General features: G+C 36.7%; 1 protein-coding gene across 3 annotated transcripts in view; it reads right to left on the minus strand.

The window, feature by feature from the left end:
• LOC5567598 overlaps positions 1–27,476 on the minus strand; it is a 387,298-nt gene that overhangs the window by 314,830 nt on the left and 44,992 nt on the right. For 2 of the 3 annotated variants that reach the window (XR_002502772.1, XM_001657525.2), the window contains exon 2: positions 13,256–13,645. Coding sequence is in view for 2 of the 3 variants with exons in the window: in XM_001657525.2 (XP_001657575.2) it covers positions 13,256–13,351 (96 nt within the window). In the remaining variant the exon portion in view is untranslated. The remainder of the gene's footprint in view (positions 1–13,255; positions 13,646–27,476) is intronic. The other variant, XM_021855931.1, reaches the window with a different exon arrangement.

Here is a 27,476-nt window from a genome sequence, read left to right on the forward strand (position 1 = left end):
TTGCGATGTGTCAAATATAATGATTTTACAAATCAAGTCCAAAGAATAGTCAAATCGTTTGAAGATTTGTGTCGTGAATTTTGAGTTCAATATTTACTCCGCAGAATAACCTTGAATTCGCAGACGAGTTTCTGTCAAGCCTGCAGCTGGAAGATTCCCAGTGAACCACGTATCGTATAAGAATGTGCATCTAAAATCTCATATTCATGCGTCCAAAATCAGAATTGCACAAGATGCCATATTAAGCGTTATCAATGTCAATACAAGTTGTATATAAATCCCCAATACGATTCAAAAACGACAATCTGTGTTGACAACAAAACATGTCGTAAATAGTACAACATAGAATCACGTTATGTTATACTAACTGACAGATCATATATCATTCCAGTAAGCATCGTATGAAATCGCAATAACTTAGCAAAAATTGCTCCCCAAACTTTGTCTATCTGCTGACGATGGGCCTCGAAAAACAACAGAGTATGTGTCGCTTTACATGAAACATGTATTAACATTGGCAAATAATCACCCATCAGATAAGTAACCCTTGGTGGTACAGTGGTAAGGTGCCCGATTCCTCATCCAGAGGTCCCGTGTTTGAGACTCGTTGGAATTTTTTTTTATTATCATCCAAATTTTGTGGCATAGTATATCTGATCGCAGAAAGTCCGAATAAGTCGTGCCAAGTACGCATATAGCCTCCACTTTGGTAGGTATATAGCCTTTTCGTGCATTCTATACGATTGAATTGATTCATATAGAATGATGTATAACAAAAGTTATACCTACCAAAATGTTGACTGGGTCGAATATGAATTTATTACACCTTATAAACTATCTTACTTATTTATCCACTCTTTCTTTCACTAACTCATACATTTTCTCACTATCACACATACAGAAAGCTTTGCTTTCCATCCCAAACTATAAAATCGTATTTCTTCACTTCCCCACACGTGGCTCCATTTGCCACATGTCACTTGAGCCTTCATTAGATGCCTTAACATAGTCTTGAGGATATACGTCCTCCACATTCGGTACAATCTTTACGTAAGAACGGTCATCTACAGCAGTATGCTTAGCACATAATTTGTCATTACTATCAGTGGGACTGTTATGCGTAGAAATTTACCAAAAACCACGTATTTCTAGGCATAACAGTCCCACTTTGCATTTCATAGCTAAATTTACTTTTTTCCCATTATAAAAACTCTTGACTCAAATGAACACGCTATTCTTTATACTATTGTAAAGATTTTAATTTAATTTACCACACACCTGGTCAATACGAGGCCTAAATGTGTTAAAATCTTTAAATGCGTTTTTATCGATTGCGTATTTTGGAACATGGGACAATTATGCGTATAACGGCAGAAGGGCTTTCTCAAGAATATTATTTAGTTCACTTTAATAAAAAAGAACTAAATAATATTAAAGCTTTAGAAAAAGCAAAACTTTTGTTCGATGTCCGTGTGACATGGGAACATTTTCAGAATCCTGGAGGAAATTACAAGAACCCAAACTGAGTGCCAAAAGTGGGGTCATGGTACAAAAAATTGTCGCATGGATGGTAAATGCATGATTTACGGCAAATCTTCTCACGGCTTCCCGAAGGAGAGTCGTCGAGGCTCGTGCCAGGCAGATGAAAGATAATATCCGTTACGATAACGGTCGTTTCCGAAAATTGCCTGGTAGAGTATCGAACAATACTAATTTTTCAGTTAACGATCGCTTGATTAGGAATCATACCCATCAGGAAGATCATAATCATGCTCATTCACAAACTAATTGATCCGACGGGTAGTCGTTCGAATCTTTTAATTTCGAATGTATCTACCCACGGAAAATCCTATGCCGATATCCTAGCAGGTAATTTGAACTCCTCCGCTATTCGTACTATGAGTACCCATTGTACTTGTTTCAAATCAAATGGAAAAAGAACCCTACCGCGACAGGTAACTCCTACTCCGCTTCGTCATCTACCAAAAATTCTAATGGGAATTCATCAGATAATGTACCCACTTCAAGTGATATGTCTGCCTCTGATTTTATTTTTCTAACTGAACAATTGAATCTTATGATTGATGCAATGTTCAAAGCCATCACTATGACTGAAGCAGTCCAAGTTGGTGTAAAATTTACTAATCAAATTGTTATTGGATTACGTTTTTCTAATGGATCCAAATAATAATTTAAATATTTTAAATTGGAATGCTCGTTCTTTGAATGGTAAAGAGGACGAGCTGTTTAATTTTCTTACAGCTAATAACGTGCATATTAGAGCGATGAAAATTTTTAAATATTGGCTCCTCCCTATGCTTAAACGATGTAAATTATGATAATTAGCATCCTCCCAATGTTTTAAGTGATTCGGAAGAAATTTGACTGTGCACACGCCATTTAAAGTTCATATGGAGATTACTATTGCAAACGCCAACTTTTTGTGTTCGGCCCCTATCTCTTCCTATCTCTTCGTCATAATATATAATGGAAAAGTGAACAAACTCTTCTCATGCGAAATCCTTTCAGCTACAACTTTGCCGAAGACCATATTTGAGCAATTCTCGCTGAAACCACCCAGATAACCATAAGCCGTATATCGGGCCCAATCCCCCATATACGGCTAATATAGTGCTACTTAACGGCTTATTGGCATTATATCAGCCGTAAATCAACATTTTGGCCCAATATGCGGCTTATTCGTTACCTGGGCAGGCCGCCATCGGCACCCATCGTTAGAGTTCCAATTTTATGTCACTGCTCGCTAGTTTTCGATAAAACTTAAGGGTGGTCTTTTCGTTTTTCTCAAATTGGTGGACCCCTCGTACGCTAGCTAGCTGAACAGTTTGCAAAAAAGCCCATTTTTTTAAATAAATCTTGGGTATTTCTTCACGTGATATGTCTCATATTTCGCTTGGAACACATAGAAAACTTAGTGGCATCGTGTAGAGAAAGCAAGCTATCTAGGTCTCATGCTAGATAAGAATTTAACTTTCATAAATCACATTGAGGACATTCAAGCCAAATATAATAAATATGTAAAATGTCTCTATCCCCTTATTAAAAGAAAATCAAAACTTTGTCTTAAGAACAAGCTTTTGATATTCAAACAAATGTTCAGGCCAGCCATGTTGTATGCTTGATAAATGGCTGGGCATGGCGTACCATTGGTACCTCGCATACCTGCAGGAATAAAATAGACCCCTTTGTACCCTTAGCCTCTTGCCCAGCAACTCCTATCCCTACCTCCTCGTGATACTGGCCGGGGTACGAGTATCCTTAGGGAAGATCTGGTTACCAACCCCGGTAGGAACTTTGGTCGTATGCTGACAGGGAAGGAGGGGTTTGCTTTTGCTTCAGCAAACCTGGAGCGTCTGCACTCCATGTTAAGAGCGGCTCACAACAGCGTCTGTTCCCCATGTCAGGGGCAACTGATCATCGTCCGAGTGCCAGAGAAGGACTCTTAGATAAACTGATCATCATGGTCCTCCGAACATTTAGGGGGAATGGTCCTCCGGAAATGTTGGTGTAGGGCCTGGCCAAGCCAGTCGTAAAAATATCAAGCAACGAATAATCAACGAGAGAATTCGAACCGGGACAATCGGCGAAGACCACAGCGACGTAAAGGGACTAGCAATTGGAAGCTCGGTATGTGGAACGGGAGCACACGCATACTCGCCGACGTGCTGAAGGACCGTGGATTCAGCATTGTAGCGTTGCATGAAGTGTGTTGGAAGGGATCAATGGTGCGAACGTTTAGAGGTAACCATACCATATACCAGAGCTGCGGGTGATATGAAAAGGCGCGTGATCGGGTGGTGGCCGATCTATGAGAGAATGTGCAAGTTGAGGCTCAAAGGCCGGTTCTTCAACTTCAACATGCACGTTTACACGCGCATCGTACCTTCGTGCTGTGCGTACACGAATTCTCTCTGCTCTTGGAAGTTTTCTTAAAAACTACCTAAAGCAATAAAACAGTACTTTTCAGTGCTACACAAACAGTACTTTTCAGTGCTAAAATTAAAAACGGTACTTTTCAGTGCTACTTAAACAGTACTTTTCAGTACTATTTTTTCTACTATTGATCCCTTTACGATCCTTGTTTGGACCCGTGCCTTCGATTTTTCGTTGGACCCGTTGGCGAAAGCTAGCGGTGGTAATCCTTCTTGGACACCGTCTTAGGAAAACACCTCTTAGAAGGTCTCGTCTTCTTTCGTTTATTCACTAAACATGGCTGCAACTATGTACAAACAAAAGGAAGGGTGAATCTCTGAATTCACTACTTCCATCCAAAAAAGTGGGTTTTAAAACTGTCACTACACGTGGCAAGAATGGAAGAAAGGACGCTTCCCCGGAATGCGAAGTTTCTTCCAAGGGTGAAATGAATAATTGTATTCAAATGAGCAATCAGTTCGATGCTCTAGACAAATTTTCCGAACACCAAATCGAAGCAGCCTCTAGCCCAGGCTCTTTGATTCAAGTGAGGAAGCAAAGAGTGCCGCCTATCGTGGTCAGTTGTTCCGAATTTGGGGGATTTAGGCAGGAGATCTTGAACTCCATTAGGGGAATCAAGGTTTCCTTCCAAATCGCAAAGAAAGGAGACTGTCGCGTTTTGCCGGAAACTCTTAAAGATCGCGAACTTCTTCTCAGATATCTTGAAGAGAAGAAGCACAAATTTTTTACTTATGACGACAAAACTGAACGTTTGTTCAAAGTCGTCTTGAAAGGTCTCTCAAGTGACTATAAGTCACCTGAAGAGATCAAAAATGGAATAAATGATTTACTTGGATTTTCCCCAGTCCAAGTAATCATTATGAAAAAGAGAACCCAATCTGGCATTGTTCGGAAAGGGCTTTCTCAAGAATATTATTTAGTTCACTTTAACAAAAAAGAACTAAATAATATTAAAGCTTTAGAAAAAGCTAAACTTATGTTCGATGTCCGTGTGACGTGGGAACATTTCCAGAAACCTGGAGGAAATTACCAGAACCCCACTCAGTGCCGTCGGTGCCAAAAGTGGGGTCATGGTACAAAAAATTGTCGCATGGATGCTAAATGCATGATTTGCGGAGGTTCTTCTCACGCTAAGGACGACTGTCCTGTGAAAGAAGATACCAGAAAATTTCAATGCGCCAATTGCAAGGGCCCTCACAAAGCTAACTTTTGGGAATGCATTTCACGCAAAAGAGTCGTTGAGGCTCGTGCCAAGCAGATGAAGGATAATATCCGTTACGATAACGGTCGTTTCCGGAATTTGCCTGGTAGAGTATCGAACAATGCTCATTTTTCAGTTAACGATCGCTTGATTAGGAATCATACCCACCAGGAAGATCATAATCATGCTCATTCACAAACAAATTTTAATCCGTCGGGTAGCCGTTCGAATCTTTCAATTTCGAATGTATCTACCCACGGTAAATCCTTTGCCGATATCGTAGCAGGTAATTTGAACTCTTCCCCTGTTCGTTCCATGAGTACCCATTCTACTTGTTTCAAATCAAATGGAAAAAACCCTACCGCCACAGGTAACTCCTACCCCGCTTCTTCGTCTACCGAAAATTCCAATGGGAAATCATCAGATGATATGTCTGCCTCTGATTTTAATTTTCTAACTGAACAATTGAATCTAATGATTGATGCAATGTTCAAAGCCACCACTATGACTGAAGCAGTCCAAGTAGGTGTAAAATTTACAAATAAAATTGTTATTGGATTACGTTTTTCTAATGGATCCAAATAATAATTTAAATATTTTAAATTGGAATGCTCGTTCTCTGAATGGTAAAGAGGACGAGCTGTTTAATTTTCTTACAGCTAATAACGTGCATATAGCAGTTATTACCGAAACTTATTTAAAACCTGGATCCAAATTTAAAAAAGATCCTAACTTTTTTGTTTATCGTAATGATCGACTTGATGGGGCATGTGGGGGAGTTGCAATCATCATTCATAGGCGTATAAAACATCAACTGTTTTCGTCATTTGAAACTAAAGTTTTTGAAACTTTAGGTGTTTCTGTTGAAACACAGTTTGGTAAATATACTTTCATAGCTGCCTATTTGCCTTTTCAATGCTCTGGACAGCAAGTTAATTGGCTTCAAACTGACTTGCGAAAATTAACTCGCAATAAGTCAACATTTTTTGTCATTGGTGACTTTAATGCCAAACATCGGTCATGGAATAATTCTCAAAGTAATTCCAACGGCAGAATTTTATTTGATGAGTGCTCTTCAGGATATTTCTCAATTCAATACCCTGATAGCCCTACATGTTTTTCCTCTTCTAGAAATCCATCTACGATTGACTTGGTCTTAACCGACTCTAGTCATCTTTGTAGCCAATTAGTTACTCATGCTGATTTTGATTCTGATCATGTCCCTGTTACATTTCAAATATCGCATGAAGCGATTCTCAATCCTATCAGCTCCACTTTCAATTATTTACGAGCCGACTGGAATATATATGAAACGTATGTTGACTCTAATCTTGATGTTAACATTTCTTTAGAAACTAAAATTGATATTGACAATGCTCTTGAAACTTTAACAAATTCCATTGTTGAAGCCAGAAACATTGCAATTCCAAAATGTGAAGTAAAATTTGAATCCGTGATTATAGACGATGATGTTAAACTCTTGATCCGTCTTAAAAACGCGAGGAGAAGGCAATTTCAACGCACTCGTGATCCTGCTATGAAAATTATATGGCAGGATTTGCAGAAAGAAATCAAGAAACGTTTTGCAGATTTAAGAAACAAAAATTTTGAAAATAAAATTTCTCAATTGGACTCCGGCTCTAAGCCCTTTTGGAAATTATCTAAAATCTTGAAAAAACCTCAGAAGCCTATACCGGCATTGAAAGAGGAAAACAAATTATTACTAACTAATTGCGAAAAAGCTCAAAAACTTGCTATTCAGTTTGAAAGTGCGCACAATTTTAATTTAGGACTTACTAGTCCAATTGAAAATGAAGTTACTCAGGAGTTCGAAAATATTCTCAATCAAGAGAACGTTTTCGAAAATGCCTGGGAGACTGATTTGGAAGAAGTGAGAACTATTATTAAAAAATTCAAAAATATGAAAGCTCCTGGCGATGATGGAATTTTCTACATCCTCATCAAGAAACTTCCAGAAAGTAGCTTATCATTTTTAGTTGATATATTTAACAAATGTTTTCAATTAACATATTTTCCTGACAAATGGAAAAATGCTAAGGTTGTTCCAATTTTAAAACCAGACAAAAATCCTGCAGAAGCTTCTAGCTATCGTCCAATCAGTTTGCTTTCCTCCATCAGTAAACTTTTTGAAAAGGTTATTTTGAACAGAATGATGGCCCACATCAACGAGAATTCAATTTTTGCCAATGAACAGTTCGGATTCCGCCATGGACATTCGACCACTCATCAACTTTTACGTGTAACAAATTTGATCCGTTCCAACAAATCTGAAGGCTACTCTACTGGTCTTGCTCTTCTAGACATAGAAAAAGCATTCGACAGTGTTTGGCATGAAGGTTTGATTGTAAAATTAAAAAACTTTAACTTTCCAACATACATTGTTAGAATAATTCAAAGTTATCTGTCAAATCGTACACTTCAGGTTAATTATCAGAACTCCAGATCTGAAAGACTTCCTGTAAGAGCTGGTGTTCCCCAAGGCAGCATTTTGGGACCAATATTATACAATATTTTCACATCTGACTTACCTGGGTTACCTCAGGGATGTCAAAAATCTTTGTTTGCGGATGACACAGGCCTCTCCGCCAAAGGACGAAGCCTGCGTGTCATCTGTAGTCGATTGCAAAAAAGTTTGGATATTTTTTCTTCATACTTGCAAAAATGGAAGATTTCTCCTAATGTTTCCAAAACTCAACTAATAATATTCCCACATAAACCAAAAGCTCTTTATTTGAAACCTTCAAGTAGACATGTTGTCACGATGAGAGGGGTTCCAAAAAATTGGTCAGATGAAGTTAAGTATCTAGGGCTCATGCTAGATAAGAATTTAACTTTCAAAAATCACATTGAGGGCATTCAAGCCAAATGTAACAAATATGTAAAATGTCTCTATCCCCTTATTAATAGAAAATCGAAACTTTGTCGTAAGAACAAGCTTTTGATATTCAAACAAATTTTCAGGCCAGCCATGTTGTATGCTGTACCAATATGGACTAGCTGTTGTAATACCAGGAAGAAAGCTCTGCAGAGAATTCAAAATAAAATTTTGAAAATGATTCTGAGGCTTCCTCCCTGGTATAGTACCAATGAGTTACATAGGATATCCAATGTTGAAACATTGGAACAAATGTCAAATAAAATAATCAATAATTTCAGGCAAAAATCGTTACAATCTTCTATTGCCACGATTAATGCGTTATATGTTTAGGTTAAGGTTAAGTATATTAAAAACTTTTTTTTTTTCTCTTATAAGCAGGTGAAATCAACTCACCTGTAAAAAATCTGAACTGCTACGGCAAATGAAATGTAATATGTTGTTAACAAAATGTTAATAAAATCTTAGATTTGTTTTACCAAATTAGGATGATAGTGTTGTCTAATAACACAGAACACCTAGATATAAGAAATAATGAATGTACTGTTTGGAATGATACTAATAAAGAAATTAAAAAAAAAAAAAAAAAAAAAAAAAAAAAAAAAAAAAAAAAAAAAAAAAAAAAAAAAAAAAATGCACGTTTACACAGCCCTCACTCCGGAAGCACTGATGATGATGAAGACGCTTTTTACGCGCAGCTCAAACGCGAGTACGACAGCTGCCCAAACCATGACGTCAAAATCATCATAGAAGATCTAAGCGCTCAGGTTGGTCAGGAGAAGGAGTTCAGACCGACGATTGGAAAGTTCATCGCCCACCGGACGAACGAAAACGGCTTACGACTGATTGATTTCGCCGCCTCTAAGAATATGGCCATTCGTAGCACCTACTTCTGGCACAGCCTTCCATACCGATACACCTGGAGATCACCACAGCAGAGAGAATAAAAAATCGACCACGTTCTGATTGATGGACGGCACTTCTCCGACATTATCGACGTCAGGACCTATCGTGGCGCTAACATCGACGCTGACCACTATATGGTGATTGTTAAACTGCGCCCAAAACTCTCCGTCTTTAACAAAGTACGTGGAGCGTTTTTCCGGAAACGGCAACAGCAAACCCGTCTCTTTCGGGAGAAAAAACGCCGCCTGGAGGAGACGGAGTGCGAGAAGATGGAACAGCTGTGCCGGTCTAAAAAAACGCGGAAGTTCTATCAGAAGCTCAACACATCCCGTAAAGGCTTCGTGCCGCGAGCTGAGATGAGCCAGGATAAGGATGGGAGCATCTTGACGGACGGACGCGAGGTGATCGAAAGGTGGAAGCAGCACTACGACGAACACCTGAATGGCGCAGAGAACACAGACACAGAAGGTCAGGACAGCGAAAGCGATGGCTACGTCAGCACAGCGGACAGTGGAAACCAACCAGCTCCCACGATGGGGGAAGTTAAGGATGCCATTCAACAGCTCAAGAACAACAAGGCCGCTGGCAACGATGGTATCGGAGCCGAACTCATCAAAATGAGCCCGGACAAGCTGGCCGTTTGTCTGCATCGGCTGACAGTCAGAATCTGGGAAACGGAACAGCTACCGGAGGAGTGGAAGCAAGGTGTTATATGCCCTATCTACAAAAAGGGTGACAAACTGGAGTGTGAAAATTATCGTGCAATCATCATCCTAAACGCCGCCTACAAAGTGCTATCCCAGATCATCTTCCGTCGTCTATCACCTACAGCAAACGAGTTCGTGGGAAGTTATCAAGCAGGTTTCATCGACGGCCGCTCGATAACGGACCAGATCTTTTCCGTGCGGCAAATCCTCCAGAAATGCCGTGGGTACCAGGTCCCTACGCACCATTTGTTCATCGATTTCAAGGCGGCATACGATAGTATTGACCGCGTAGAGCTATGGAAAATCAAGGACGAGAACAGCTTTCCCGGGAAACTCACAAGATTGATTAGAGCAACGATGGAAGGTGTGCAAAACTGCGTGAAGATCTCGGGCGAACACTCCAGTTCGTTCGAGTCTCAGCGGGGACTACGACAGGGAGACGGACTTTCGTGCCTGTTGTTCAATATTGCACTTGAAGGTGTGATGCGGAGAGCCGGACTTAACAGGCGAGGCACGATTTTTAAGAGATCCGGACAATTTGTTTGCTTCGCGGACGACATGGATATTATTGGGAGAAAATTTGAAACAGTGGCAGATTTGTTCACTCGCCTAAAACGCGAAGCAACAAGAGTCGGGCTAATGGTGAATGCATCCAAAACAAATAGTGAACAAACAAATGGCGAATGCGTCAGCGAAAAACAAATTTGTAATATGATAATATTTTTACTGCAAAAAAGTCCCGTGTGTTCAAATATGGTGTACAATTGCATCTTTTAAACGTATAGAATCTGTCGGGGACTTATTTAAATCTGGGACTAGCAATCGATAGAATTGGTTTCATATGTTCAAAAAAGATGTAGATGTTTTGCTCGGGTTTCTCACCACGTCCAGCAAAGTGAGTATGTTTTGTTTTGGCATTCTCGTCGATCTAATCCGATTCTAGTGGAATATTGTAGTAAAATGGATGAAATAGGATTCACTTACACGTAACTACAAATAACGTTAGCCAATATTAATTTATTTAATAATGTGCAGCTTTTTACTCACTGAACAACTTTTCCGAAGATGCAATCTTTGTAAGTTCTCTACTAGACGGAAGAATCTAGATTATAACAGGATTTGTTATCTACTGTGTTTTTTTTTGAATCACCAGTTGTTTTAAAACATGTAAACATAACAAAAATTCTAACAAAATGTGCATCAAATAAAACAAAAACAAGATAAATCATATAATACAAAAACAAATTTATTACAGTATGTACACTCCTTAACGTAACCAATTATTGCAAATTATGTAACTGTTCATAACTATGGATGTAATTTAGATTTTTAACTGGTGCTATTATAAATGTCTAACAGGCTGGTTATTTAATACTGGTCCGGTACAGATCCGACTTGGTATTCGACGGATAATTGAGGCCTCGGACTATCAAGTCAAATCTGTTTTCAGGATCCTGAGATATCTGCGAACCAAAAATTGCATGCTTACTAGAACCATTTGAAACCAAAATCTACTGGCTCGAAAAACGACAACCCTTGACATACTCAACAATAACTTTTCACCTTTCGAAGTGATAGGGCTCTAGAGGTATCTGCGAAATGGAAAAAATATACTGACAAACGATACCTGATGGAATACCACGATCTACTGAACAATTTTGCCGAATACACCAAAATTTCAAATTTTCAGGATCCAGGGATATTATATTAAACATACATGTCCCATATGTTTCAAATAAACTATAAATAACGATAAAAAAGCCTATTTTGGCTGAGTTCTGAACTAAAAGAAGGATACTCAACTCTTAATGCGATCTAGAGAGCTTGAGCTTGAGCTTGAGCTTGATTGGCCGCCCGTGGATGCTACTCCAGTATCGCCAGATAAGCTGCACTTACACAAGGAACCAATCGAATGACTGCTTGGGACTAACAGACACCCTCAGTGTATAAGTATAAATACTCAACTTTCTTTTGTAGAGAATTTTCCAAATATTTATATTGTTCTAACGAAAACACCGTTCTTGAATGTTTCCTGGCTCTGCAGTAAATAACGTGGATAAGTTTTTGTTTTCTTTGATGAATAGCGTGACAGTATGTTTAAAATCCCTGAGAAACTCTGAAACCACTTTGAAAAGCTCTATGAACCGCTTCTAAATTTAAGAACACTGCCTGAAAGCATCTAGGATCATCTGTGAATCTGAACATTTTTTGGAAATATTGGGAATGCACTGAAACATTTTTTAAACCGTATTCAAAACACAAATAGCCCACGTAGCTTTGGAAGAGGTTTTGAAGGACGAATGATTAAAAAAAAACAGGTTTCACGGCATTCAGTTTCGCTCCGAGAAATTCTAGGCCTTATCGAATTTTGTAACTAGGTTTTCGAAAGATGTTCATATTTCGTTTCGTTTCGTCATTATCAGTGCTAGGAATTTCGTGTATTGCTTCGTTTCGTATCGACATGACACTATTGCATATCGCAGTTTATGGACAATGGTCGAAAGACAAAAAGTCGAAAGGACCTAAATTCGAAGGACAAAAGGTCGAAAATTATTTGTTGGTGGGAAATTTTCCCTTCTTTGAAAATACATTTTTGACCTTTTTTCCTGTTTTGTTCTTGGACCATCTGTCCTTTAGACCTTTTGTCATAGATTCGCATATCGCATACCCCTTATGCATCTTTGTGTGGAAGCTCCGGAGATTGAGCGATTACCGCGTCGACGCCTTCCATGGAGGATCGGGTTGGCCTTTCGCGTGTCCCATCGATCGGGAGGTGCCGCAACGAGACATTCAATTTGCTACGTCCATCAGCAGGGCAAAGATATAATGGTTTTTGGAGAAGCAAAGGAAGAACTGACGACGCGACGTTTGTTGCACTGTGAGTTGGTTAGAGAGGCGTCTTGTGCCGTTTGAAGTGATTTTCATTGTTATAAGTTTGTGAGTAAATATGTCACTTTAACACGTGAAATGGGCCGTAATATTGTGTTCATTTTGAGATTTATGGGCACGACTCGTTTGGGGATGTCGAAGCCTATTGATTGGAGTTTGAGAAGTGGTGGCACTACAATAGGCACTTGACGATTCCATGATGGCCAATTTAGACTTAAACTGACCGTTGGAAAATTCATTTGGGGGGGAGATCCTATTAGTACCGCACAACTACGATACTATACTAAAAGTTCACCATGAAAGACAATTGTGCAAGAAATACGAAGATATCATATGAAAAACGAAGCTGTCTGAAACTGGGGAACAGGAGATGCTAGACCAAACTTATAATTTTTCCACAGCAACTACAATAATCAAACTATTCAAATTATGGGTAAATCGAATGTTCAAAATGTTTGTTCCGTGTTCAAAATCATTAAACGATTCGTTTAATCGATTTTCAAACATCTTTTCTTCTTCGTTCTGAGGTTACGTCCAACTGGGGTAGAGCCTGCTTCAAATAATGTTTAGAGCCAATGACATGGGTTTGTCAAGTTCTTGTATGAGCAATTCTCGGTTAAAATCAAACATGATTCGGCATACAAATTGAGTAAGCTCTCCTTAACTTTCGATTCTCTTAAATGTATCACCTATATGACTTACCTGTGTCGCAGTTTCTTGAGCACCAGCCATCGTAGCCAGCAGAGCCATCAATCCTAAATATGCCCCTAATCGCAACCTTGATGTCACGGTCGCCATTATGTCAGCTCACTGTCAAATCTATCTCCAAATTCAATTATTGCGCAACACCTCACTCGAATCACCAAGTAAAAAAAAATATGTACCGATTTTCACCTAAACCCTAATTAGCATTTAAACACATGCAAAACGATCGTCGCTTTGAATCACCTTTCAGAGGTTCCTTCGTCAGATCAAATCAATCCCACGCGCCGATGTCAAATAATCCCTTAGACTAACGTCATACACTTCATAGACACGCGCGTTTGGTCTTCACATCCCCGTCTCCAATGTTGCCGACTTCGCCATTTGAACCTGCAAATATATAGAAAAACAAAGTAATCCATTATTCGGAGGAGTTTTGCATTGACTCGTCGCAGATCTGAATCAGCATGAATGAAAAACTAGGAATTCCGTGTCCTAGCATTGGGGTCACCGCTGCACAGTGGTCTGAATCGGCAATTCAGCGGGAAAATACTTGTTTCTCTGCTCTTTGAGAAAATTTCCGTAGTAATTTTTTCCTAGGAGATACAAATATATATTAGGAAAAACTTTTCTGGAGAAATCATTCGTTTTAAATAAAATGAAAAGAGCGATTTGGACCACTGTGCTCTGGAGATAGATCGTAATTTGAGCAGCGCCGCTTAATCCGATCAGGTCCAAAAACTGCAAAACCTCTCGATGACATTTCCAGATCGATCTCCTTTGGAGTGGATTTCGGCATGAACCGATCCCGTCTTTGGGACACGCGATCGATGGATGGTTACAATGATCTTGATTTCACTCGATCGCTGAATGGGCAAAGGAGATGCTGCGCTATGCTTTTTTAATGAAGTTATTACGGTTGTTTTGTGGCGTCCTGCGGCTTGAAGTTGCTGCAAGAACTAGTTACCGGATTGACTTATTGGTTAGTTGTTCACGACTGTCGTCGTCATAAATATTTGTCCGCTTTTTAGTGTGCCATGCCATGCCGTTGGCGGCGCCATTCTGATGGATCACGAGATGGAGATTAGTCGTCTTCAGGGAACTAAGCCGGTGCGAGGCAGATGTTTCGGATGGAGTCTTGGGAAAACGGTGGACGAAAGGGTTGACCGACCAATCACAGGTCGTATCGTTGCAAAAGAAGACTTAATTTTAGTTGCATGTCGTTACTTATAGGTACCTTCTCGTAGAGCCAATGCAAAATAAGAGCATTACTCAATTTCTGTAAATCGATTAGGCATCGTCCATTTACTGAACTAGATAAATCTATGGAAGAGTTAAAGGTATCATTTTAGGAAGATCTTGTACATTGCATATTATTTCTGAAGGAGTTCCCTAAGGAATCATTGAATGAGCACCGAATAATTATTTTGGAACCCCTGGAAGAATCATTGATAGCATTCATGAGAGAATTCTTGAAGAAATTTCGATGAAAAGCTTTAGAAAAATGTCTATATGAATCGTTTATAGATATCTTGAAAGAACTCATGTAAAAACAAACTTGAAAAAACGTCCAGGAGAAACCCTATGAAGAATAAGTAGAGTAATCTAAAAATATCTACAAAAAAAATAAAAAATAAAAAATATATCTTTAGGAATTTTTATAGGAATCCCTAAAGGTATCATTGCACAATGGCCGGAAAATAATGGAAGTTTGGCCAAAACTATTTTTATCGTTTTAATCGATGAAATATGTAATCTGAATGCGTTATTTGGCGTTTCTATTGTTTCAGAAGGGGTTATTTTGTTTGAATTGATCAAGTTTGATCAAAATGTGTATGAATAGTGGTTAAATATATTTGAAACTAGTGGTCCCGGCAAATTTTGTCTTGCCATTAAGTAGGCTGTTCAAAAATGCTATGGATCGTCCCATACAAAATGACAGTTCCGTGCACTCTCGTTTTTCCAACTTTCCCGGTGAATATCCTGGGATTTTTATACACACAAACACATCGGAACCCATGACGAACAAAACGGAGAAAGAATCATTCAAATGCGTTGACCCGTTCGTAAGCCATTTCGTGACATACAAACACCATTCCATTTTTATTTATATAGATAAACATTGTATGAAAATATCGTCAAAATATATGTAAAATATTGAATTATTCAAATAGCTCTAACTTACAAATCAGCAAATTTCTGCAAAAATTTTGAAGGTTTTTTGTAAGAACTAAGGATGCTTTTTGATGTGAAATATTCGAAATGGCGGCGACATGACGCAACAAGAATTGTTCTTCATGTTCAATATCATCAAAATTACTAAAGTGTAATAATAAATTGTATTAAAACTTCAACCAAATAATTTTTCTATCCTCATGCTTGATAAAAGTGTTGAACCATAAGCTTTCAGATAGTGTATAACTTTAGGGAAATATTGCATTCCTAAAATATAAATTTTGTGCTTTATTTTATTGTGACATTTTTCAATTTTTTGACTTCAGTTGGTTTGTCGTCATAAAAGTCATAGAAATTTAAATTATGGTCCAATCTCAATTAAGGATCATAATAAAATAACACATGAGGTATATTTTAAAATTATAAAAATAATGAAAATCTCAAAAACAGGTTTTGGTAGTTTTGGCCGCCCCTTTATATGAAGCCCGACCACTGTGCATTGGAAAGAATTTTGAAGAAATACCAGAGAACATTAAGAAATAATCCATGGACGAATTTCTAAAAAAATATTGATGGGGATCCATGGAAAACCCTCTGCAAAAAAATCTGCCCTAAATAAACCAGGAGGGGGAATAACAAAAAAGAAAAATGGCTGGATAAACAAGAACGATCTCAATCATTGCCAGCATTTCCAATTAAGTTCTTGGAGAAGTTTATGGAGAAATGCATAAAATTTTTTAGTTAATTGTATGATTTTTTTATCATATTCAAGAACTTTTCTTAGCTTGAAAAATTCTTTCCGATGCTTCAGAAATTACATGAAAGTTGATTGAAGAAATTCCAAAGCAAACTGATCGAAGATTTTTTTTTATGAAAACTTTTGATTAGCTTTCGGAAAAATTCCGTATTTTACTGGAATTATTTCTGAAGAAGTTCATGGAGGAATCTCTGAAAAAAACCCGATAAAATTTGTCTAAAATTATATTTAGATGAATTCAAGCAAAAAAAATTGATCAACTGTTGGGAAAATTCCAGGTGCATTTCCTGACAAGTCCTTGCTGGAATATATGGATGATTTTTTTCAAGACTCCTCGAATGCACATAGAAACATTTCTGAAATAATCTCGCGGGCAGCTCATGGAAAAATGTCTGCAGAATATCTTGTAGGAGTCCTTTAGACAATATTTTACAAAATTCCTTCAAAAAATCTGAAGCAGCTTATGTAGAAGAAATCTTGAAATCTTGTATTGAAGAATTCCCATAGGAATGCCTTAAGAATTTATTTCAAGATTTGCAGAAATTCAGCGATAATTTCTGTACAATTTATGAGAAGTATCGGTAAAGAGATTCATGTAAAAGTATTTAAGTTCTTGGGAAAAAAGGAGAAAGAATTACTCTAAGGTACACGCTAAAAAAAGAGTTCTGGAAAACGTGAACTGTGAAAAATACACCATGAACTACCATCATGTTAACGCATAAACATGATCTAGTTCACGGTGTATTTTTGCTTGTTGGCGAGTTAACGTCTGCTGATATCTTTGGGTAGACGCATCTATTTCAAAAACGCATATCAATCTTGAATAGTATCTGGTTTCATTGTTGAAAAATTTTTGAAAATCGCATCGAAAACGACAGAGATATGTATGTTCAAAGTTGCACTTTCAACTCTTTTTGGACCCTTGGTATTTGGCGTATGTTTTCACCCTTTTGATTGAAGAAGAGTTAAAATTGAACAATTTTCTTTTGGTTTTACCGAGTTGCCGCCTCCATATAAAATTTATTGTTTCTGCTATATGGCCAAATACAATACGTCAAAGTAATTTTAAGTGACAAAATTATTAACAATATTGTTTTCTTGTATTTTAAGTACCTAAAAACTAATTTCTGTTATAAATTAAGCACATAAATCAGCATACAAGCTGGAAAACTTGCAGGCAAAGTTAACGGAATTCAATATGTTTTGGATTTTCTACAGTCAATGTCTTAAAACCCAGACGTGCTATGAAATTTTTTAAAGCGGAAATAGATTCAGCGACCTCTAATCATGTAAATAGCTGTATGTTGGTGCTTGAGACAGAAACTTGTTCCGCCATGTTATTGAAAATATGCTTACTGGGGCCTTCCGAAAAAATCCTTGCCTAGAGTCCGCAGCTACAAAGCAAAGCCATGCTGAAGGTGCCTGGGTTCGATTCCCGGTCGGTCCACGATTTTATCGTAAAGAAAATGTCCTTGAATTTCCTGGGCATAGAGTATCATAGTACTTGCCACACGATATATGAATGCGAAAATGGCAAAGAAAGCTTTCGATTAATAACTGTCGAAATGGTCGTTGAACACTGAGCTGAAAAGCAGGCTCTGTTCCAGTGAGGACGTATTACCAAAAAGAAGAAGAAGAAGATTTCGCGAACAAACACTTGAAGAAATTCATGGCAGAACCCCTCGGGCAACAACACACCAGAAAGGAAATCTTGTATGATATTTCAGATTAAATTCATATAGAAAACCTTCAGAGCGTTCAATTAACAGGGGGTTGTTTTTGGAACAGTTCTCAGATAAAATTCTTAAACAATCCTTGAAAGTACTGCTATCAACATTACCAAGAAAGTTCTTAAAAAAAATCGTAAAATACTTGAAGTAATCGTTCAAGATTTTCCTAAGGAATGCTTGACAAAAAACTTGCAACGAATCTTCCTATAGGCAAATTTCTGAAGGGAAAACCTGAGAGAATATTATGTCTAATATGTACCTTGTGGATTTTATTTTAAAGAATCTCCGCACCAATTTATGTGAAAAGCATTGAAAAAAAAACGTGGATGAGTACTAATAATTTCAGAGGATTTTACAGGTTTCTTCGAAAATGGAGCACATTGCAGTGTGAATGGCTGTTACTTAATAATAGGGGACGGACCTGGTGTAGTGGTTAGAACACACGCCTCTCACGCCGAGGACCTGGGATCGAATCCCATCCTCGAGATAGTCACTAAAAATTTCAGTGACGACTTCCTTCGGAAGGGAAGTAAAGCCGTTGGTCCCGAGATGAACTAGCCCAGGGCTAAAAATCTCGTTAATAAAGATAGAAAAAAAATAATAAGCATAGTTTGGTTAACCCTCTAATACCCAACCCCGTCTTTCGACGGGATACACTTAGAAATTCTGTTTATTTTTCGTCGGTCGGCAATCCAAATGATTTTATTTTCGGCTTAAACTTTGACATTAACACGCATGTGAGAAAAGTTTTTTTTATGACTTCTGAAACTTTTTTTTTTGCATTTTTAGAAATTGTTTGAAAAATTGTATTCTTATATATCTTACAAATGCCCGGGCTCATTTAACGTGAAATTTTCACTTCTTATATTTTTTCTGCGATCAACCTATCACAGAAGAAGAGCTTGAGGGTATTAAAATAATTTCAATCCTGTTGTTCAGTTAACTACACGGAAAAACACGGAAATTTCAGTTGATTTTTACTCTAGGTGAACCACTTCCCCTGACCAATTCGCAGATTCTGTTTTGATGCCTAGGAAGATTCATCATGCTTCGTGTTTCCGATCGCTGTTCAGAAACATTGGAAAATATAAATTTTCTAAGCAAAGGCTAGGTAAATCTAACAGTGAAGCGGTTCATCTAAACTTCCTGAGATTTCTAACTGAATGTGTAATAAACTTGTCAAGACACAAACATTTCAACGTTTTGGTACATATGTAAAGTTTTCTAATCTTACTTTTAAATGTGTTTTTGATGAGCATCAGCAAGAAACATTGAGGAACTTAGGTTGATATCGCTGTCACAAGATACCCCGTTTGACGATAGCCTAATTCAATTTAAACAAATATGGATTATAAACTTGCCTAACTTGTAACCATTTGTAATTATTTACCATTAGGGTTAGGTGTTTGGTTTCACTGACATGATAAACAATTGGGGATTTTTTTTTATTTCCGTACAAAGTGGGCCGAAGGGTCTCAGATTTTCATGAAACTTTTTCCACAGGCAGGGCTCATCAATATATGAATAAAAAAATATATAAAAATCCAGGGTCGCTTATTTTCCCGGAAAACTCAGTTGGAATTTTTTTGTTTTCCCCTGACACTACTTACTTTGAAAAATCATAACTCAAGAACGAAGCATCGTAGAAACAAAGTTTTTTTTTCATAAAAATGAAAGCAAATTTTCTCAGGATTTAACAGAAAAAATATTAACTGGAAAAAGTTTTCCACAAAATTTTCCACCGTTGAGAAAATTCGTAAAGAAAAGCCGGAAAAACTATGCTCCAACTCGTGAAAAATTTTCAAAAAAATATTTTTGAGAAGATAATTTCATAAGCTTTAATCGCTGAAATTTTTGAAATGGTATTTTTTTCGGTTTTGAGTTATGGCCAATTTTGTTTCTTTGAAAACCCATATTTCAATCGAAGCATCGGAAAAACAAAGATTTTTTATCAAAGCAATTGCAAATTTCCTAAAACATCTGAAAAAAAGATTTGGGATTGGTTTTAATGAAGTATAAGTCGGAATGGATGATATTTTTCATGAAAATATACACCGCTAAGAAAAACTGAGAAAAAAAATGTTTCTGCCTCAATTTTTCATTACACTAAAAAGAAATTCTTTCTTTTCTATGGAACAAATAAGATTGTTATTATTATGTTTTTTATTTTATTTATTCAATTATGCAGTATATAACTTACATTTTCATCATAATACTATCTATTTTTTCAACCGAGAAGATTGTCTTTGGTTGTTTACACCAGAAAATTTTCGTTTCTTTGTATTATTAACAACAAAGCATGCTGTATTTTCTTGGTTTTCATGTGCATCTGAGAATTACCTAGCAAAAATGCTTCGTTCGTCGTTTGGTATAAATGAATGATATTTTTTGTTCCAGCTTCGTTAATAACGAGTAATATACAGCTGACAACACTTGCACTTTCTCACTGCTCTTTGTTAGTTTTTTGGTAAACTTATGATTCTCAAGCCATTTCAACGCTTTAAACCAGAATTGCGATAATGTCTACCCATTGATTTAACTGTCAATTTTGTAGTTACCTAACAGGTAGCTGGAAAAAATGCCTACATTATGATTGAAGAAATATTTGTTTCTATGCTGTTTCGTTCTTAAGTAGTTTTGTTTATAAACTTATAAATTTGAAAATAAGCTTTATAAACTTATAAATGCATAAATTTGTAAACAGCTCATCTTGGCAATATTGGATCATGTTTTAGGAACGAAAAATGAGTGTATTTGAAAAATGTTTAGGATTGGATCTTATTGATCGCTCTTTTCAAATATACTCTGTTTGTAAGCTGGAATAGCTAATCGGGTTATCATTATTTATTTTCCTATTTTCCTTAACGGTGAAAAATGTCCTGGGAAACTTATTCCATTTCAAAAAATCTCAAAGTTTTGAGAAAATTCCGATTTGACAAAAAAATGTTTTTGTGACGCTTTTATCTTCAATTATGGTTTTCGAACGAAAAGACTTGTACCAGAAATCTGGGCATTTTTCACAAAACTATGACCAAACGCAGGAATTAAAAAGTAGTACATCTTAAAAATTTCAGTGATTGAAATTTATAAAATTCTGTTCTCAAAAATATTTCTTTGAAAATCCTACACGAGTTGGAGCATAGTTTTCCCGACTTTTCTTAACGAATTTTCTCAACGGTGGAAAATTTTGTGGAAAACTTTTTTTTTTCTATTCCTTAGAAAATTTGCTTTCATTTTCATAAAAAAAACTTTGTTTCTACGATGCTTCTTTCTTAAGCTATGATTTTTCAAAGAAAAGGCTCAAAATGGCACATTTGCACATTTTTTACAAAATTGGCCATAACTTTAAAACGAAAAAAATACCATTTCAAAAATTTCAGCGATTAAAGCTTATGAAATTACCTTCTAAAAAATATTTTTTTGAAAATTTTCCACGAGTTGGAGCATAGTTTTTCCGGCTTTTCTTTACGAATTTTCTCAACGGTGGAAAATTTTGTGGAAAACATTTTCCAGTTGATTTTATTTTTTATTCCTTAGAAAATTTGCTTTCATTTCCACATAAAAAAAACTTTGTTTCTATGATGCTTCGTTCTTGAGTTATGATTTTCAAAGTTAGTAGTGTCAGGGGAAAACAAAAAAAATCCAACTGAGTTTTCCGGAAAAATAGGCGACCCTGATTTTTTCTCAATTTTTTTATTCATATATTGATGTGCCCTGCCTGTGGAAAAAGTTTCATGAAAATCTGAGACCTTTCGGCCCAAACCCGTACGGAAATAAAAAAAAATCCCCAATTCCCGAATATACTATAGCCCTCCAGGTTTGGAACTTGTTTAAATGAGTTTTATCATACACTATTCTTACCTGATTAATAACTTAATTAGAGCAGTAGCAGAAGAAGATAAACTGACTCTCATGATGTGTTTCAGATAAGTGAGAGATACTCTCAATTTTCTCAAAATTCAACCCCTGCTTTATCTCGAATTACGGCCAAGCATGGGAAACACTCACTCAGTTATTGTGTTTCCCTCACTCGCTTCCACGCACAGTCGGGAGCAGGGATGCCAGGTTGGAAGACATGTCTTCCATTGGAAGACATTTGAGTAGTGTGGAAGACATTTGGAAGACGGAAGATTTTTGGAAGACTTTTCAGAATTTGTGTAGACATTTGGAAGACAATTTTAAATTATTGGCATTTTTACAATTCCTAGATTAAAAAAAAAACATGTGAGTTGGAAAATACAGAAACGCCTCTATAAGATTTTTGCACGCCTTACTCCATCTTCAGCTATCCCTCTCCGAATTCCATTGATTTATTTGGATATTGATCTGAGAATTCAGTCAAGGATTCTTCCAGAGTTTCTTCTATAAACTCTTACAGAGATTTGAAAAAACATTCTAGTAATGCATTTAAATATTATTCCAGAGATTCATCAAAGGTATTCAGGGATTCCTACAATGTTTTTTTTCTAAAATCTGTTTCAGTGATTCTCGTGTATTTATTTTACGAGTTCATAAAAAATATACAGATTTTTATATGATTTTTCCTGAGATTGCTACAATCTTTGCTTCTGAAATTATTCCAGAGACTTTCGGGATATCTGTCAAGGTTTTTTCCACTGGTTTCTCCGGAAACTTCTTCAGAATTCCTTCAACAATTGTTTGATAATATTTCAAACAATATCTGCAAAAAATATCCTTAATAAATTTCAATGACATTATTTCAGATTTGTTTAAGAGTACTCTTAGGTATGTTTCAAAAGAGTCTGTGGAGTATTCTATATACTTGGGGCTGAAACTAATTGAAACAATTTTAGTGAAAAACCCGCAGAAATATTTTTGCAAGTTCTTAAAACTGTCTGGAGAAATTTTTAAAAGTTTCTTTTTTTAAGAATTTGTACATCATTTCTTTATCGATTTTGTAAAATATCATGGAAATATCATCTTGCTAGAAATCCTTACCAAAATACTCGGATAAATAGCTCAATGGAATACAGAGAATTTGGGAACGAGATGGTTGGGAACGAATCCTACATAGCTGATATTCACATGGGAAGTCCTAGAGAAATCCTGAACAACCAGAAGTGAAGGTGTAATAAAAAGTACTTTGAAATTGAAATTTTGTTCCATGAAGTTTATTGCTGATTAAAAAACACATACTGGGCAATGCAAAAATAGACAAGTGTGCTAATTAGAAGTGTCTTAATTTTTTGAACATTCTCTTCAAAATGCATTTTAACAGAATAATTTGACTATGGAACAGTTCTTGGTGATTTATTGTAGTTCACCAAAATAATAATTCATATTCCAAAGATTTCTCTAAAAAATAACTATTTAAACAAGATTTTTTTTCAAAAACATGAGTTTTTCTAAAAGTTGAAATATAATCTTTAATTATTCATTCTAGAGTTCCACTAACTTTGAACATTTCACTAGAGATTCTTAAAACAATTCTTTGGGCATTCCGTCCTGGAATACTATCCATAATTCCACTATTGAATGTTTAGGATTACTTCCAAAGGCTTTTCAGAATAAAAAAAAAGTTATACCGCATTAAAATTTGACTCACACTGCACCGAGAATTTCCAGTGAAATAAAGGCAAGTATTCGTTCACAAATCCGTCCACAGATACCACTGGCGATACCTCCATGAATTCTTATAGAGGTTTCTTCAGATTTCTTTGTCTGAAATTATTCCAATTTCCAACAATTTTTTCCTGCAAATTATGGAGTTTTCTATGAAATTCTACCCAGATTTTAAACAATTAGGGGAAGAGCACCAATTTTCGACCCATTCATACAATTTTGGCTTTATATGAAAGTCCGGAAACACAGCGCAACAAAAATGACATTTTTGCGTGTCTCAAGAATCAAATTATGTGTCTCTAGTAGATTTGGGGTTGCTGAATCTGATGCCGTTTTCAGAAATTTTCCAGCACGTCACAGTTTTTAGCTACAGGTCGCCAAAGTTGTATAAAACATTGGTTTTATTGATGTTTACCTAAAATTTGAAGTATATTTTATCAAACTTTTTTGTAATCTTATCCACCAAGCATGCAAAAAAGGACTTTGTTTTAGATATATTTTCGTTGAAATTTCACGATTAAATTTAGATTAAACCGATTTTTTCAACATGCTTGCAGTCTCCATACAAAATTCTTCGTTTCTCTTATATGGCAAAATACAATACTTTTCTAAACCATCAAAAAATAACTTTTCCGCGTGAAAAGTATTATAAACTTTGATGATAAGTATTGTTATACACATAACGTTTAAATTCTGTGGCAAATTAAGCAAATAAATTGCCTTACAAGCTGGTAAACTTGCATGCAAGTTGGCTGAAATAGTCAATTTTTGCATTTTCAACAACTAATATCTCAAAAACTAGACGTGCTATGATAATTCTGTAAACGGCAATGGATTCAGCAACCCTTTATTAAGTAAATAGAGGTATTTTGATGCTGGAGACAAAAACGTGTTCCGCAGTGAAATCGGCACAGATTTCTTATAGGTTATTATATATTAACCATTTATCTGGAGTTTCTGTGATGAAAATTTCACTAGATAAAAAACCAGATCTTCATAGATTTTTCAAGAGACTTCTACTAAAACCGTTTTCAGAAATTTTAAGGTTGTTTTTAATTCTTTTTTTGCAGAGGAAAAAGATGCTCAAATACTGGTAATTTTTTGTGTATTTGCCTCGAAACTTTTCATGAAGTGCTCTTTTATTAGTTACCTCAGATATTCTCGGAAGAGTGTAGTCCTTAGAAAAATGTCTGGTGAAAATCTTTGAGAATCTCTAACGATTTTATTGGATCATGGAATTCCTGAAAAACAAAACCCCTGAAGATAGAAAAAAGACAGAAATTTCAATGAAATTCCTGCTCTGATTCCCATCAAACTCTTTTAAAAATCCGTAGAAGATTTATTGGGAGATTTCAAAAAGAAATATAGTTAAGTCATTCATGTAATTCCAAATATAAAAAGAGCTAGCTTGATTTTTTTTGAATGAATTTCATGCATTTCATGCACAAATTATCCAAGTAGGGTACAGAGCTACTTGGGCACTTCCATGATTGACTTTGGCATGGGGGTTTTTCTCGGCCGAATTGTCTGAAACTTCCCCATAAGAAGCACTTCATTGCTATGCATCGCGTTTAAGACAATTGTGGGAGCTTAGAAGCTTTCAAAAAACCCCGCTGCCGAAGTGAATCAAAAGTGCCAAGAATAGGATCCGGCTACCTAATCCTTGAAATCTTGAGAAAAAAAAAACAATGAAAATATCAAGAAGTATTGAAACCTTCAAAAAATCTGAAGAAATTCTTTGAGTAATTCATAACCTCCGGACTCAAAGGTAAAGGGAGCCTATAGCATATTTTTGCAAATAATGGAAATGACTAGGTGGATAGGCGTCGCAAGGGAGCGACAAGATTAAAATTTTATTAGGTGGTGAAAATTGAGCAAGCCATTTTAAAGTCAGTAAGCATCGAAGCGTTCTGTGTTCTACTTAGCTTCTCTAATGGAGTAAGATTGGCTTAAAGCTTTGATCTTTGCTACCAACACAGGCCTGAGCATTTTTACCTGGAATTTCTCTGGAGATTTCCTCCAGGAAATCCTCCGGGGAATTCTTACAGGAATTTTTAAGAGAATTTCCTCCAGATACTTCCTCAGGGGATCTCCTCCAGGAATTCCTTCGGAGATATCCAGCTAGAACTCCCCAGTTGATTTTCAATAGCAATTTCTCCTAGAACTTCGTCCAAGATTACCTCTGACTCTGAGGATTTTTTCCATGAATTTCTACGGGGTTTTCCCTCAAGAACTCTTCTGGGAATTTCCTCCAGGAATTTCTTCGGGGATTTTCTCCAGAGATTCATCCGGAGATTTTTTCCCAGCATTTGTCCAGGGATTTCCCCCCCAAAAAACCTTTGTAGATTTTCTTCAAAAATTCCTCCGGGGATTCGGTTTAGAATTTTTTTTCAAAGATTTCCTCCAGCAATTTATACATCCTGGGATTTTGTTTAGGACTTCCTCTGAGGATTTCGTCAAGAATATTTTTTTCAGAGCGTTTCTCCGGAGATTTATTCCAAGAATTCCTCCAGAGATCTCCTCCAGAAATTAACCCCCTAGGGATTTCCTCCAGGAATTCCTCCGAGAATTCTTTTCGGAGATTTCCTCCAGGAATGCCACGGAGGACTTCTCCCAAGACCGCCTCTAGAAAAAGAAATTCTTCCGGAGATTTTTTCCGGGGATTTCATCCAGTAATTCTTCCGGCGATTTCCTCCAAGGATTCCCCCGGATATTTCCTCCAGATTATCCTGCTGAGATCACGTCCAGGAATTCCTCCGAGAATTGTCTCCAGGATTTCCTCCAGTAATTCCTCTGGAGATTTCAAGGATTCTTCCGGGCATATCTTTAAGAATTCCTCCGGCGATTTTCGTAATGAATTCCAAAAGCAATTCATCAGGATACTTTCTCCAGAAATTCCCTCAAGGTTTTTTTTTCAGAGAATTTATCCGGAAATTTCCTCTAGGAATTCCTCTGGGGATTTGCACCACCGGAGATGTCTTCAGAATTTCTTCGTAGTTCCTCCAGAATTTACTTTGCAGTTCCTCTAGGAATTCCTTCAGAGTCCTCAAGATTTTTTTTTTTAGAATACTTGCCGGAAATTCTTTCGGAGGTCCATCTGTAATTTCTTCAAAGTTTGTCCGAGAATTCAATATACTACGGGAATTCCTTTGGAGCTTTACCGAAAACTCCCACGGGTTTTTCCATGGATTTTCATAGAATTCTTTCCGTGTTCCTTCAGAAATTTATCGGATTTTTTTCTTACATTTCTTGGAGCTCCTTCAGGATTTCGTTTGAAGATCCTCCAGAGTATTCTCCAGAGTTCTTCCGGGATATCCTCCATATTTCCTTTAGAAATTTCTTCGGAGTTTCTCTTGAAATTATTCCTCAGTTCCTCCTCCTTTGGAGACCCTCCATAAATTTCTTCACAGTTCCTCATGGAATTTTTTCGGAGTTCTTCATTGGATATCTCTGAAGTTCCTCTGGGAGTTGCTTCAAATTTCATCCGGGAATTCTTTTGGAGCTCCATCGGGAATTTCTTCGGATTTTCTGCTAGATATTTTTTCGGAATTCTACAGGAATTATTCCGAGCTCCTCTAGTAGTTCTTTGAAAATCCTCCGCAGTTTCACTACGAACTATCCTGAAGTTACTTCAGAAAATTCTCTACATTTCTTCCGGGTAATCCTCCAGAGTTCCTCAAAAAAAAATTCAAGAGTTTCTTTGTGGATTACTCTAGATGGTAATTCCTGCGGAGTTTCTCCAGGATTTTGTTTAAAGTTCTTCTCTGTGGGTTTCATTATTAAATTCTTCCAGGAATTCCTTAGAAAATTTATAGGAGAATTTATGCAGGAATTTCTCCGGGGATTTCCACCAAGATCTGCTCCAGGGATGTTCTCCAGGAATTCTTCAGGGGTTTTCCAATAAAAATTCCTTCGGGGATTTTGTTCAGCAATTCATTAATAAATTTCTCAGAAGATTATTTCTAAAAATTCCTTC

Source organism: Aedes aegypti, chromosome 3 (genome assembly GCF_002204515.2).
Source record: "Aedes aegypti strain LVP_AGWG chromosome 3, AaegL5.0 Primary Assembly, whole genome shotgun sequence".
NCBI classification, from domain to species: Eukaryota; Metazoa; Arthropoda; class Insecta; order Diptera; family Culicidae; genus Aedes; species Aedes aegypti.